At 53.3% G+C, this 14,829-nt stretch overlaps 1 protein-coding gene across 2 annotated transcripts in view; it reads left to right on the forward strand.

Annotated features, from left to right (window-relative positions):
- Positions 1–14,829, forward strand: part of ASAP3 (ArfGAP with SH3 domain, ankyrin repeat and PH domain 3) — a 48,196-nt gene extending 33,367 nt beyond the window's left edge. Inside the window, exons 6-25 of one of the 2 annotated variants that reach the window (XM_089899225.1) lie at positions 2,768–2,879; positions 3,113–3,198; positions 3,646–3,721; positions 3,906–3,992; positions 4,170–4,279; positions 5,167–5,236; positions 5,545–5,632; positions 6,958–7,006; positions 7,119–7,309; positions 7,388–7,521; positions 7,811–7,905; positions 8,089–8,266; positions 9,190–9,275; positions 9,435–9,550; positions 10,146–10,213; positions 10,308–10,415; positions 10,564–10,762; positions 11,625–11,850; positions 12,427–12,517; positions 13,458–14,829. In XM_089899225.1, the coding sequence (XP_089755351.1) occupies positions 2,768–2,879; positions 3,113–3,198; positions 3,646–3,721; positions 3,906–3,992; positions 4,170–4,279; positions 5,167–5,236; positions 5,545–5,632; positions 6,958–7,006; positions 7,119–7,309; positions 7,388–7,521; positions 7,811–7,905; positions 8,089–8,266; positions 9,190–9,275; positions 9,435–9,550; positions 10,146–10,213; positions 10,308–10,415; positions 10,564–10,762; positions 11,625–11,850; positions 12,427–12,517; positions 13,458–13,532 (2,245 nt within the window). In that variant the 3' untranslated portion in view covers positions 13,533–14,829. The remainder of the gene's footprint in view (positions 1–2,767; positions 2,880–3,112; positions 3,199–3,645; positions 3,722–3,905; positions 3,993–4,169; positions 4,280–5,166; positions 5,237–5,544; positions 5,633–6,957; positions 7,007–7,118; positions 7,310–7,387; positions 7,522–7,810; positions 7,906–8,088; positions 8,267–9,189; positions 9,276–9,434; positions 9,551–10,145; positions 10,214–10,307; positions 10,416–10,563; positions 10,763–11,624; positions 11,851–12,426; positions 12,518–13,457) is intronic. The other variant, XM_022551862.3, reaches the window with a different exon arrangement.

The following is a 14,829-nucleotide window of genomic DNA, read 5'->3' on the forward strand; positions in this document are numbered from 1 at the left end:
AGCTGTTAGTCTGAGGTGTATCAGGTCATTTCAGGTGACTATTTCAGACTTTGTAGGGAAATCTTTGTAAATTACCATAGCTGAGGCTGAGGGACAGGGCTATGGTAATTCACAAGGCCATGTATCATACTTCACAGCTTATCTTCATCCTGAGCTAAGTAGCTTCTGTCCTTTAACCTCCACTAGACCTTGCATAAAAAAATGTTAAATAAATAAATAGGAGGTATGCTGCACTAAAAAAATTATCTAGGGAATTCCCTGACGGTGCAATGGTTAGGACTCAGCGCTTTCACTGCTGGGGGCCAGGTTCAATCCCTGGTCGGGGAACTAAGATCCCACAAGCCACATGGAGCAGCCATAGATAGATAGATAGATAGATAAATAAATGCATAAATAAATAAAAATAAATTATCTAAGGGAATCATCAAGTTATTACTATAATCCTGTCATTTATTGAGGGCTTACCATACACCAGGGACTGTACGAAATGTTTCCAGTGCACTAAATCATCTGAGAACTAGGCAGTATTAGTCTCCTATTTGAAATGGGGAAACTGAAGCTTAGAAAGATTTATAAGATTAAGTAAGTGAGGGAGCTGCCATTCAAATCCAGAATCCACATTTCTAGCCACTGTACTATACTGTGGCTTCCTTTTTGTCCATATACTCTGGAGCAGACTTCTTTCCATGCCAGTATATATAGATTTCCCCCATCCTTTTTAACAGCTGCATAGTATTCCTATATGTGCACATAGCATCATTTATTTAACTACTTCCTGTTGATAAATATTTAGCTTATTTTTTCATTTCTCCCTATTTATTTACTTATTGGGGGGGTGCATGCCATGCATCATGCGGGATCTTAGTTCCCCCACCGGGGATCGAACCCATGCCCCCTGCAGTGGAAGCGCAGAGTCTGTTAAATCTGGAGCACCAGGGAAGTCCCTCTCACTTTTTGCAGATATGGTAACAATGTAGATGGGAGCTGCCCTTGCCCTCTCCCAGCTGCTCTGCCCCCTCAGTCTCCCGCCCTCCTTAGCAAGCTGCCAGGCTTATTGTTGCTCAGGCCTGGCCACCACTTCTCTCTCTGCTGCTCATCTTCAGATCCCAAAAAAGCATCTGCCCTGACCCCCAGGCCCGTTCACAGGGTCAGTCCTCACCTAACTCCACTCCCCTGCCACAGATTCCCTCTTGAGGTATCACAAAGCTTTAGGGAAAACCTAAAGGAAAACCTAAACCATTAAAAACAAACAAAACCACACACACACACACACACACACACACACACAAAAACCCTGCAGAACTCTGCTCTAGAGCAGTGGTTTTCACCCAGGGGTGATTTTGCACCCCCAGGAGACATTTGTGGTTGTCACAACAGGGCAGATGCTACTGGCATCTAGTGGGCAGAGGCCAGGGATGCTGCTAAACATCTTACAATGCACAGGAGGACCCCCACAGCAAAGAATTATCTAGTCAAAATGTCTTTAGTTCCAAGGTTGAGAAACTGCCCTCTGGGTCTCAGGGACAGATTCTGCAAATAAACACCATTCCAGAGGTCTGACGACAGTAAGGTCTAGAACTTTAGAACCAGAAGGGGCCTGAGAACTCAGTCTGGGTCATTGCTTCCTCAGTTTACAGATGGGAAAACTGAAGCTTAAAGGGGCCTATAATATTATACTGTAGTGTCTTCTGTCTGCTAAGTCTTTTGCATACTTTATCTCATCTGGGTACAGATAGAGGTCCCCATTTTCGAGATGAGGAGACTGGGGCTTGGAGAGGGGAAGTAATGCAGATGTAAGGTTATCCCGTGTCTCTTTTCTTTGCTCAGGGCTGGCACCCACTGGGAGCAAAACTATACGCAAGCTGTCTCCTTTACACGGGATTCACGGTCTCATGCGTCCAGCCCCAGATTTGGAAATACTCTCCTGGCTGGAAGTGGGTGGTCTGATGGGTGTGGGATTTCCAGGAAACCATTTATACACAGTTCCACCCATCCACAAACAGGAGAAGCCACCAACTCCGAGATCCTTAGGGGAGAAAGCCCAGGTTACTCTTAGCTACAGGATGGGAAGCGCTTTCTGTCTTCACCTACAAAGAAAAGAATCAAGGTTTTTTAAGCTTTAAATGGGAAGCTCCATGGCTCAGAAGAATGAAGGCACCTTGTGGTCTTTTAACCCACATGGTCCTAAATCCCTTCCAGAAAAATCAGAACCGGTTACCCCCAATCCCACCTGGCCCTATCTGAGCCCATCCCCTCCCTGCCTAGAAACCATCAACTCCTTCCCATTGCTCTTGGGATAAAGACCAAGAACGTCAACACGGTCTGACTCAGGCCCTGCGTGGTCTGGCCTCTCTTTACCTCACGTGGAACCACCTCCCTCTCTGTCTCCACTGTGAGCCCTGATCTCTCCTGCCTCTGGGCTGTCCCGTGGTCTGACCCTCCCACCCAGCCCTAGCTTCCTCTGACTTCAGATCCCAGCTCCAGCATCACTTCCTGAGTAGCTGGATGAGGTCGGATCCCCCATTTTACTCTCCCATTGCTCTCTTCAAGGCTGTGATTTGATTCACGGGGCTGACTCCCCCCCTCACCAGCCTGTACATTCCCTGAATCCACACTGTTGACCGTTGTACCCCAGCCCCACCACACAGCTGCGCAGAGGAGGGTCCCCTCACTCTCGTGTGCCCGTACAGACAGGAGCATGTAGGGATGGTGGGCCATGCGAGGGGATAGTGAGAGTTGTTCAGGCCTCTCTTTCCTGGGGGCCTAGGGCCAGGCTGGAGAAGGAGAGGGACCGGGCCAGGGTGACAGGAGGGAGTGCCGGGGAGGTGGCGCAGGACACCCAGAGAGAGCGACGCGTCTTCCAGCTGCACATGTGTGAGGTAAGGGGTGCCCCAGGCCGAGGGAGGGGTGGGATGTGTCTTCCTGTCTGCATCCCTGAACGTCCCCGGGGTCCCAGTCACAGTCTCAGCCCAGGTCCTTGCCAGATGGCCCTTGAGGGGTCACCAAGGTCCAGTCATGGCCAAAAGGATTAGCCTGGGATGGGGACGGCAGCCCCTTGAGCCCAGGATTCAGCTTTGCTCACATCACACACCTTTCCCTGCCCTCTCCCCAGTATCTGCTGAAAGCCGGGGAGAGCCAGATGAAGCAAGGTCCTGATTTCCTGCAGAGCCTCATCAAGTTCTTCCACGCCCAGCACAAGTAGGTTTCTCCCCATGTGCCACCCCCATCCCCACAGTCGCTTGCCCCTTGACCCTTCAGGCAACCGAGAACAAAGCCATCCCCAGGCTCTGGCAGACCCTTGAGGCTTCCGTGTGCGTCTGTACCTCACTGGTAATGCTTTTTACGGCTGCTCTTTATTGAATGCTCACCACGTATCAAGCACTACGTACCCCACACACACCCCTGTGAGCAGCTACTGCTAGTATCCCCATTTTATAGATGAGAAAATTTAGACTCAGATTTACTAAGGTCACACAGCTAGGAAGTGGGATCTGGACCCAGACACTCTGACTCCGGGGTGCCTGCTCGTGGCCGTCACACTATATTGCCCCCAGGTGCCCTGTGATCTCTAGAGCACCTTCTCCCACACTTCCCCTCTCATTTTCATCTCTCTCTCTGGTCCCTTGTTTGGCCTCACACCCTTAGCTTTTTCCAAGATGGCTGGAAGGCTGCTCAGAGCCTGTCCCCCTTCATTGAGAAGCTGGCAGCCTCAGTACACGCAGTAAGTTGGGCCTCACCCTTGAGGTTGTGGTCAAGTCCCCTGTCCTTCCGGGAGAATCTGTGGCCGTGGAATTGCTGGCTTCTGTCCAGAGAGCAAGGCGGCTACTGCCCTGCTGCTCTGGGTCTGGGCTCTGTACCTGGCACATCTGCTGGCTGATGATGGGGTCCTGCCCTTTGTCGCATAGCTGCATCAAGCCCAGGAGGAGGAGCTACAGAAGCTGACCCAGCTCCGGGACTCCCTCCGAGGGACGCTGCAGCTTGAGAGCAGAGAAGTCAGCCCCTGAATCATACCCAACCAAGTGCCCACTCCCAAGGCCCACCCTGGAGGGAGGGAGAGAAGGAAGACCCCATAGCGTCCCCTTGAGAAGTCTCCCTGAGTGAGACCCCTGCAGATTGGGGCTCTTCCCACCCACATGCCCTGAGGTCTCCTTTGCATGTCCGAGGAACAGGAGACTCTGAGCCGGAAGAACTCAGGAGGTGGCTACAGCATCCACCAGCACCAAGGCAACAAGCAGTTTGGGACAGAGAAGGTGGGCTTTCTGTACAAGAAAAGTGATGGGTAAGTGACTCAGAGAGCTCAAGTAACTTGCCCAAAGCCACCCAGCCAGTAAATGATAGGGCTGGGTGAGCTGCCTGAAGGGACTGTCCCTATCATCTGTGTAGACCCTGAGGGTTCCAGGACCCTCCACTCTGGCAGTGCAAAATCATCAGAATCCTGGGCTCGTGAATTTCTGCTAAAGTTGGTGGTTGTTCTTAACGTAAAGAAGAAGAATAGCAGCAGCGAACAATTTCTGAGCACTTATTATGCACTAGACAGTCTCCATGGCCTCACCCGTAATCTCTATAATATATTGACTGCCTGGAAATGAAACTGTTGACTGTGCCCTGCTCCCTGTTGTAAAAAAAAATCAGTCTGTGAAATGCAAAGGCCTTTATGGGAATCCGTTAATTTTTTTACTTACTCATCGGTTTTTATCAGAGAAGAATACCTTTGTTAAACCAATTAATATTTACCTCTTACAGGAAAAGTGCCAAGTAGCTTTGATCATGGATTTGCTAATTTTATTTTTGAGGGCTCGATATTTATCTTGCTTTGTCTTTAACCATAATTCATCTGTTGTGGTCAAGAACCTGTTCCTCCTCTCAGACTAGGAGGTCCCTAAGGTTGGGAACTGTCTCGTCCATCAGACTGGAAGGTCTCAGAGGGCCAAGGTCACGTGCCCCTTTAGAATAAAGATTCCTAGGGAGTGGGGCTGTCTGACTGGGAGCTTCCTAATGGCAGGGCTGTGTCCCCTCCAGCAGAAGGGAGCCCAGGGAGTGAGGGGCATAGGGGTCACGGGACAGAAGAGGTGAAGAAGTGAGTCCTGGTCCAGGACTCTGTTCACTGATACAGGGGAATTAGGTGTGAGCCTTGAGTGACTGTCTTTCTATCCCTCTGGGCCCTAGAATTCGAAGAGTCTGGCAGAAAAGGAAGTGTGGAGTCAAGTATGGCTGCCTGACCATCTCACACAGCACGGTGAGGCCTGGAGGGCTGGGGGGGTCTCAGGACATGATAGGTCCTCTCCTCCTGGTGTTCAGAGCAGACAGATGTCAAACCCTCCCTCTAAGACTGGTTGCAAACCTGGATCCAGGGAACTGGAGACTCCCTGTGGGAGGGAGAAAGGGATCCAAAGCCTCACACTCCACATCCTTGAGGTGCTAGGAGAGGGGAGACATAAACTGGAACACGATTATTATGCCCATTTAACAGATTGGGAAACAAGCCTAAGAGTTTGGGAGGCCCAGAGGGTAACATGTACATCCTCCATTCCCAACTTCGCACAGATAAACCGGCCACCAGTGAAGCTGACCTTGCTGACGTGCCAAGTGAGGCCAAACCCCGAGGAGAAAAAGTGCTTTGACCTGGTGACCCGTGAGTAGTCCCTGCCCCCTACCCAGCAACTGCCCAGGGCTTCTCTGAGAGACCTGTCAGCTCCTGGGAGGCTCCAATTAGGGGCCTGTGTACAATTCCACATGTGTTTATCAAATAGTTGCTACGGCAGGCATAAGACTCCTTAAGCTCTGGACACTTTTCAGAGGCTTCACCCCATGTCACATTAAACATTAAAATGCACCCACACCCCACATTAAATATGATTATTTCTGTAAAGCATATTTAAATGGATTTGGGTAATTTGGCTTTCAAAATTATTACTTTAAAATGTTCAGTTTTCATCTTTTGGGGTCTTGGTGACAGGCTTTTCATGAGCGCCAGCGCAGGCTGAGAAGGACCTAGATCTGGTCTTCAGGGAGCTCTGTCTGGCAGGGTTGTGAGGTGGGGACCCGGAACTGCAAGGTGATGGGGAATGTCCAGAAGAGAGGTGCAGATATAGCACCATCAGAGATTATAGTGAGCGGGGAATTCCCTGTCGGGTCCAGTGTTTAGGACTCAGCGCTCTCACTGCCGAGGGCCTGGGTTCAATCCCTGGTCAGGGAACTAAGATCCCGCAAGCCATGCGGCGTGGCCATAAATAAATAAATAAATAAAATTTAAAAAGATATGTTAGAGTGAGGGAAGGCCTGCCCTGCTGTGAGGAATCAGGAAAGCCTTCTCGGAGTTTAGCCTTGAAGGACACAGAACATAGAGTCTGGGGGAGGATGTTTCAGGAGATGAAAGGCATGGAACCAGGAGAGTGGGTCCTCCAGTTTAGACAGGGTGCAGGGTTCCCATAGCAGTAGTGGGAGATGAAGCCTGGGACCGCCTCTTAAAGGTTTGGACCTTATTTCCTGGCAGGAGGGAGCCATGGGAGGCCTTGGAGCAGGGAAGTGGCGTGATTTGAGCGGAACCTTTGGCCCAGCAATCTGGCAGCTGGTGCGGGCTGGGGGACGAGGGGGAGAGGTGGGGAGCAGGAAGACCCGAAGGGAGGCTGTGGGGCTGGGAGGGGAGGGGGCCGTAGGTTCAGAGGCTCCTCTGCCCGTGAGCTGAGGGGGGCCCTGTGCCCTGGGAAACCTCGCCTGACCCTGGAAGCTGGGCTTCACACAGAGGGCCTTCTTGGGGTCCTACCCTGGAGGTTTCTTCTGAGAAACTGCCCCCTCTGCTGGCCACTGTCATTACCCGCCCACTGTAGCTTAGCAGAGCCTGGCCCCAAGGAACAAAACCTCCGTCTGGAGCCGGCGGTGGGGGTGAGGGCTTCCCAGGCCCAGGGCAGCAAGGACAGCAGGATTTCTGTGAGCCAGACAACGCCCCTCTCCCCACAGACAACAGGACATACCACTTCCAGGCGGAGGACGAACATGAGTGTGAGGCGTGAGTGCCCCCACGGCTAGCCTGGGGGTGGGGGCAGGGGAGCAACCTCCGGCCCGATACAGGACCGCACCACCGCGGGCGTCATGCCCACGCCACGCCGCACTCTCTGCAGGTGGGTGTCAGTGCTGCAGAACAGCAAGGACGAAGCCTTGAGTAGTGCCTTTCTGGGGGAGCCCAGCGGCGGCCCGGGGCCCTGGGGGGGCGCCGGGCTGGACGGGGAGCCCCAGGACCTCACCAAGCTGCTCATCGCCGAGGTCAAGAGCAGGCCCGGGAATGGCCAGTGCTGCGACTGCGGGGCTGCAGGTGGGGCCGGACGAGGAGGGAGGTGGAAACGGAGGGGAGGGGCCCGCGCCTCCAGGCACGAGCTGCCCTACTTTGCAGACCCCACTTGGCTCAGCACCAACCTGGGCGTGCTCACCTGCATCCAGTGCTCCGGCGTCCACCGCGAGCTGGGCGTGCGCTTCTCACGCATGCAGTCCCTCACCTTGGACCTGCTGGGCCCCTCCGAGCTGTTGGTGAGGGCGGGGCGGGGCCGGAGGGCGATCAGGGGCGTGGTCTGATGAGGGGGCGGGGCTTGGGCCCGAAGGACTCAGCTGGAGCCTATGGGGTCGGATGGGGCGGGGCCAAGGTGAGGCAGGGCCAAGTTGGGTCAGGACCCAGACGAGCCAAAAAGAGGATGGGCGGGGCGGAGCCGAGCCTGGACCAGGAGGGAGGCTGAGGGGCGGGACCTCTGGAAGCTCAATCCTCCAGGGGGCGCTGTCCTAACCACCGCGTCTTACCCCCACTGCTTTCCCGCGAACCCAGCTGGCCTTGAACATCGGAAACACTCGCTTCAATGAGGTCATGGAGGCCCAGCTGCCCTCGCACGGCGGCCCTAAACCCTCAACTGAGAGTGACATGTAAGGCGATTCTCAGCTGGGGGCAGATTCTGGCCGGGGGATTCTGCTTTCCCGGCTCCCAGGGAGAAGTCTGGGGAGAGGGGAGCCTCAGATCTGGAAGAGTCCAGGACATGTGGGGTGGTTTCAAGGGTCAGCTGAGTAGAAACGGTCCTTGCTCTGACATCCCGCGGTTATTTTTGACAGGAGCACCCGCAGGGACTATATCGTGGCCAAGTATGTGGAACACAGGTTTGCCCGGCGGTCCACCCCCGAGCCTCAGAGACTCTGGACGGCCATTTGTAACCGGGACCTCCTGTCAGTACTGGAGGCCTTCGCTAATGGGCAGGACTTTGGACAGCCACTGCCGGGGCCTGAGGGGCAGGTGAGAACCCTCTCCAAGGGCCACTTATAACCCAGCCACACTTAGCACGCCCCAGTCCTCCTCCAGGGCTGGCTGTTACTCCCCCCTGCCCCACCTCTGACATCTGCTCAAACCGCACCCATCAGAGGGGTAAATGGGAGAGAGCACAACTTAAGTCAGGCAGTCCCGAGCCAAAATCCTGGCTCTGTCTTTTCCTAGCTGTGTGATCCTGAGCAGTTTACTGAACTCTGAGTCTCATTTTCTCATCTGTAAAACGGGTTAATGATAGCACCCATGGGGTTGAAGTGAGAATTAAGTCCCGTATGAAAGGGCCTGGTGCATAATATATGTGCGATAAACGTTAGAATCTTTTTTTCCCTTGTATAGCCTTAGAAATGGGGAGGGGTGGGTCAGGTCAGAGCAAGGAAGGCTATTGCACTGGTGATTCTAGTAACAAACATCACGTGAGCCAAGGGGGAAAGGATATCAGAGACATTTGAAGGAATAAATTGACACTGATTGGACATCAAAAATTGGATGCCATGTCTTTGAGCTGTCTGCCTGATATCTCGTGGGCTATCCAGTGGGCAGGGTGGGTGTAGCACTTAGACGGGGTAAGAATTTGGAGCAGCCTACACGTGAGTGTTAACTGAAAGCTTGAGGTTATTCGACGTCTCTGGGGGCAGAGAGAAGAGTCCAAGGCCAAGAACCAAGTTTGGGAAACACCTTCTACTGGGGAGGAGGAGGTAGAACCACTGAAGGAAGCAGTGAAGGAATGGCCTTTCATCCTCCTCCCAAACATGAGGTTTCCGCATTCAGCTTCCTCTCTCAGGGGTTCTGGCAGCTTCATATCTGGAGGTGTCAGGGGGCAGCAAGAGTTTAAGAGGGTAATATTGGGGGGCAGGTGAACTGGGGTAAACTCAGAGGTGTGGACATGTATTCAGGCACCTGGAGAGCTCGCCCTGCACTTGGCTGTCAGAGTCACCAACCAGGCCTCCCTGCCCCTGGTGGATTTCATCATCCAAAACGGGTGAGAACCTCCCTGCCCACCTCCTCACGCTCCCCTTGCCTTCCTCTTCTCCCCCTCTCCTCCCTCCTTTCCTCTCTCTCTTTTCCCCCTGACTTTGACCCCTTCACCTGTCTGTTCCCTTCCTTCCTCCCTGACCCACCCCCCCACACCCCGCCACAGTGGTCACCTGGATGCCAAGGCTGCTGACGGGAACAGCGCCCTGCACTGCGCTGCTCTCTACAACCAACCCGACTGTCTCAAGCTGCTGCTGAAAGGGAGAGCCTCACTTGGCACAGGTGGGGCTCCAACAACTCCTCCATCAGACTCCCATTCCTGACTACCCCTCCTGGGGGACTTCCTGCACTGGTAACAAGCATGGACTTTGCACACAGACTTGGGTTCTAATCCTGGCTTGCTTCTGACCACCTTTGTGACTTTGGGGTTTGTCCATTCATCTCTCGAACCTAAGCTTCTTCATCTGTAAAATGGGAATAATACCACTGACCTAGCAGACCTGCTGAAAGGATAAAATAAAACAACGTTTCTTAAAGTACCTAGACAAATAAACATTAACTGAATCTGAATAATAGTGCTTGTAATCCTATGATTTACTGTTTAATGTGTACCTGGTAATGTGCCAAGTGCTCTATGTATATTAACTCATTTAATCCTCATAACAACCTCGTCAGTAGTTCCAAGTATCATACTCATTTTATAGATGAGAAAATTAAGGCCCAGAGAGGTTAAGTCACTTGTCCAAAGTCACACAGCCAGGGAGTAGCAGAGCCAGGATTCAAACCCAGACGATCTTGATCCCAAAGGCTCATCCTAACCTCTAAGTTATAATGCCTCTTTGACCCTGACCACAACCCCTGACTTTATCCCTCACAGTGAACGAGGCAGGAGAGACAGCTCTGGACATAGCCAGGAAGAAGCAGCACAAAGAGTGTGAGGAGCTGGTGAGGTCTAGGGAAGGAGAGGGAGCCCCTGACCCTTTCTATCTCTCTGCTGAGCCCCTGACCTTCTGAACTGCCAAGGCTTTGTTTTTGGCAGCTGGAGCAGGCCCATGCTGGGACCCTCGCCTTCCCGCTGCACCTGGACTACCCCTGGGGGATCTCCACAGAGCCTGGCTCTGACAGTGAGGAGGATGAGGAAGAGAAGGTGCGTCCCAGCCCTCGCCTCTCAGGCCTCCAGACAGCCGAAGGGAAGACCTGATGGTCTTCCAGGTCCACATGGGACCTGATGTGGGGAGGGGCGGGGCTGAGCTGGAGGAACCAAGGGCATCCTCCCTCCCACACTTCTGCCCCAGCAGCGCTGCCCGCTGAAGCCCCCAGCCCAGGTCCGCTGGGCCAGTGGGAGGCTGGACATCAGCAACAAGACCTACGAGACCATCGCCAGCCTGGGACCAGCTGCCCCTAAGATCCAGAGTGAGGATTGCCCCCCACCTTTGCCGGTCAAAAACCCTTCTCGGACCATGGCCCAAGGGCGTGCGGGACATGCCAGTGGAGGTATGGTTGGCTGCCCAGAAAAATGCTCTCGTGCCATTCATTGAGGGCCTGCTATGTGCTGGAGCACTGAGCTCAGAGTGCTGTGTTAGTCCATACTGTCCTCACTGTCACCTGTCAGGTAGGGGTTATCATCTCCCGCACAGGTAAAGGAAGAGAGATGTTAAGTAACATGTCCAAGATCCCATACCTAAGTCCCTGATGTGGGCTTCCAACCCAGGTCCGTCTTATTCCAAATTCCTCAATGCTTCACTGAAATAAAAAGAGAGAGAAGCATTTTTTAAGCGTGCACTGTCTTGAGTCCCTTGGGGGCTACTGAGACACAGTCTAGTGGGAGAGATAAAAACTGGAATGTAATTCATTATAATATAAGGCACAGTGCGACATAGAAGATAAATTCCAAAAGGACAGAAGCAAGTTTTGTTGACTACTATTTCTCCAGCACCTAGCACAGTGCTTGGCTGTTGTCAAGAACTATTTGTTGAATGAATGAACAGGCTTGTTCTGGGAACTCGGGAGAGGGAGGGAGAGTCTCCTGCTGGGATTGGTAGGGGGGGTTAGGAAGGCTTCCTGGTGGAGGCAGCATCAGAGCTGAGCCTGAGGGACAAGCAGGAGAGTCCAGATCGAGGAGAGGGTGTGAGCAGAAGTGAACAGTGCTAGTCAGTGTGGCCCTGGCCATCAGGAATGAACATCATGAACCATGAGACTGAAGCATGATGGTGAAGAGTTGAAGGAGAGTGCTGGACAGGTAGATGAGAGCTGGGGAATTGGGAGAGAACCATGATAGATCCCAGAGGCCAAAAGCTGCTTTGAAGTTGAGCACAGAGTAAGTGATAAAGACAGGCTTTATCACTTCTGATTTCAGATCGTTCCGAAGTTCCCAGCCTGAGCTCGGAGTCTGCTGGGGTCCCTGAGAACCTGAGCAGTCCAGCCTCCTCCTCCTGCAGTCTCACAAGCCCCGTGGAACCTGGGGGTCCCAACCAAACCCTACCCAGCTCTGAAGAGGGCCTCTGGGAGCCCCCGGGCCCCTCCCGACCCAGCCTGACATCTGGAACCACCCCTTCAGAGATGTATCCCCCTGTTAGGTTCAGGTTGGTGAAAGCCCAACTGTGCAGTCTCAGCAAGTCTCCTGACCTCTCTGAGCATCCATTTACTTCGCCACCTCTAAACGGTGCCTGCCTGTAGCCTGGGATACCTTCTAGCGCTGAGGCCCATGAACAGTGCAGAAATGCTAGACCATAAGTGGAGGGTGATTGGACCCCTTCCCCCTTCACACACCTGCTCCTGCCTCTGGCCTGGAGAGCTGGGGAGGAGTCTGGGGCTCAGGCTGCTGAAGCTGGAAGAGCGAAGGCCTAGTGCCAACTGTGGCTTGTTCTAGAGGTTCACAGTGGGGTTTTCACTCTGTCCCCACCCCCAGCCCAGGATCCAGTCCTCTCTTCCTTGCAAACCCTTTCAGTTTGGAGTTTGGGGAATAGATATGGTGAAATTTTCAGTGTGGAGGTCAGTTCTGGGCCTCTGGGGCCTGTGATGCACCCAGCCTGGGGGCCTCGTGGACTCTCTACCCACCCAGTCCAAGCCCCCAGCCTTGCTCTATCCCTGAGCCCTTCCCCCTACTCTAAGGGGCTCTCTGGGTGCAGGGGTCACCTTGGCCTTTCCCTGTCTTCCAGCTCTGAGAGCACTCGCTCCTATCGGCGGGGGGGCCGGAGCCTAGAGGACTGTCCTTCAGCCCGGCAGCCTCTACCCAGAAGGAACATGCCGGTAAGACTCCGGGACTGTGGTTTGAAGGGCGGTGAAAGGGTACGTGGGAGGCAGAGCTGGTCAGGAGTAAGTGTATTAGGGCGGCAGACCTCTGTCCAGGACTGGGGGCAGCCATCATTTGCCCAGTCCCTGTCCTGTTGCTCCTCCTTCCCCAGTCCAGGATGGGTGCAGCTGGGGAGAGCCCAGGCCTTGAGAGGCGGCAGAGGTGACAAGGCCCAAGCTCTGACTGTTCCCCAAAGGAGGGTGAGCAAAGCTGTGTCAGCCAGGCTGGTCGCTCAGAGAAGGAAGCACTCCCTGCAGACGAGGAAGGGTTAGGGTGGCCGTGTACCAGCCATTGGTTTGCACAGCTCTCCTCTTATACGGGAGTCTCCTGGAATCCACTGAAACTTCCAGGCATAGAGGGATGTGACAGGGACAAGGCAAGAGCTGTCATCCTTAATCCAGCTTCTCCCTGCTGAATCACAGTCTCGCACAATCATACATATTTAGATGAGGAGACTGGGAGTGGGCATAGGACAGAGGCAGTTGTGCCGAGAAGGAAGCCATCTCAGTTCCTGGTTCCCCTGGGGATTTGTCAGGGTTGGCCTTGGTTGTCTGTGTTGAGAGAGTAGGGGATGGAAGGAGCTGGGTCTCTCTAGGGAATCGTCATCCTCAGTCTGTCAGAGTCAGGTACCAGACACAAATGTGTGTCTACAACCAGGTGTCCATCACCCAGCATTTAGTTGATGCCTGTTGTTGAGACGTGTGTGATAATAAGAGCCTGGGCTTTGAAGTGTGGAGGTCTTGGAAAAGTGGCTTCACTTCTTCAAGCTTCAGCTTCATCTGTAAAATAGGGATAATTTCATGTTCCCACAATAGGACCTTTTGAAACTGAGTGAGATAAACAGCTGGTATATAACAGGTGCTTAAGAAATGTCAATTTTCATCCTTCTCTTCCCAGGTCGGCTTCACTGAAGGAGACGGTTCAAGGACTGGGGTTCTCCCAGCAAGTTCTGTGCAGCTTTTGCAAGACTAGCTCCTTACTAGCCCTTGCACGCCTGAATCACCCCCATGCTGGATGCCAGCATTCAGAGCTAGGACTTGAGCCCACAAGACTGGGGAGCTGAGGTGTTTATGCCCTGGGGTCTTGCTGCCTCTGTCCTTTGTGCCTCTGTGGCTGGCCTTCCTCCCTGACATGGGCCCACGCCCCTGCCAAGGACACTGGGCCCCTCCATGTTAGGGCTGATGGCAGTTTGTCTCCATCTCATACCTGCCAGGGACCAGGGAGCCCTATGGCTGGACCCAAGTGCTCCTGACCCAGCTCCAACTGCAGAACCTCCAGTCCCTCATCAGACCAGGACTGTGTTTCTTCCATCAGTCTGGGGGGCTCTAACCTGCCTTCATTATTCTGCAGGCCAGGGATTCTGCCAGACTAGGGACTGTCTTCTCAGCCATTCACTAGCCTAGTATTCTTTGACTGAGTTCTGGCTCTGTCCATTCCTGTGCTAGGCACTGCAGATGTCACAGGAATAAGACAAAGGTCCTAAAGATGTGGTCCCTTTCTGGGCAGCCGGTCCCTCGAATTAGGCTTGGAAATGGACAGGGCTAGATTCCAGAGGATGGTCCTGGGCCTAGGGGCAGACTGACAATCAGCTGGCTTACACCTGAATAGCACTGCAGTTGTCTACAGCCTGTATCCATCCTGGTTTCTCAGTGCCCATGCTGTACTGGCTGTTAAATAAATATTCTGAATATCACTCCTTTTGAGGGACAGCAGAGCCTTGCTGGGGACCTCTGTTATAATAGATTCCCAGCCAGGAAGTAGAGGAGGGTTCACCCCCATTTGCTTACTCTCCTTGATTTAGCAAGAATGAAAGGAATAGTCTGGAATGATTATCCTCACTTCTCTCCTCTTTCTGTCAGTCAACTCAGGAATCTTCCAGTCTCGGGGCAGGAAAGGGCCAAGAAAGGAGAAAGGAGAGTGATAGAAATGGAGGGTGGAGACTTAAAGGTTCTACTTCCCAGCGCCAGAAATTCCACCGTCGCTTTCAGGCCCATATTGGAAAACAGATACACCTAAGCCACCATCAGTCTCTAACAGGTCAGCTTTATAGGCCCTGGGCGCTGGGCCCTGGCAGGGATGGACCAGGACAGACAGGGGAGGCCAGAGGATGCCAATGGCCAATGCAGCAGCCTGGACCGGGAGGCTGCGCCGTTTACCCTGGAGACCTGACAGGTCTGTGATCCCACAGGAGCGAGGTTGTCTTCAGAGCCCCCAGTGTCTTGTTATTTCACTCATCTCTAATAAAAGATTTTTCAGAGTAAATTTCAGT

Source organism: Delphinapterus leucas, chromosome 1, assembly GCF_059928025.1.
Source record: "Delphinapterus leucas isolate spDelLeu-1000000601 "Yukka" chromosome 1, BTC_Dleu_Yukka2, whole genome shotgun sequence".
In the NCBI taxonomy this organism is placed as follows: domain Eukaryota; kingdom Metazoa; phylum Chordata; class Mammalia; order Artiodactyla; family Monodontidae; genus Delphinapterus; species Delphinapterus leucas.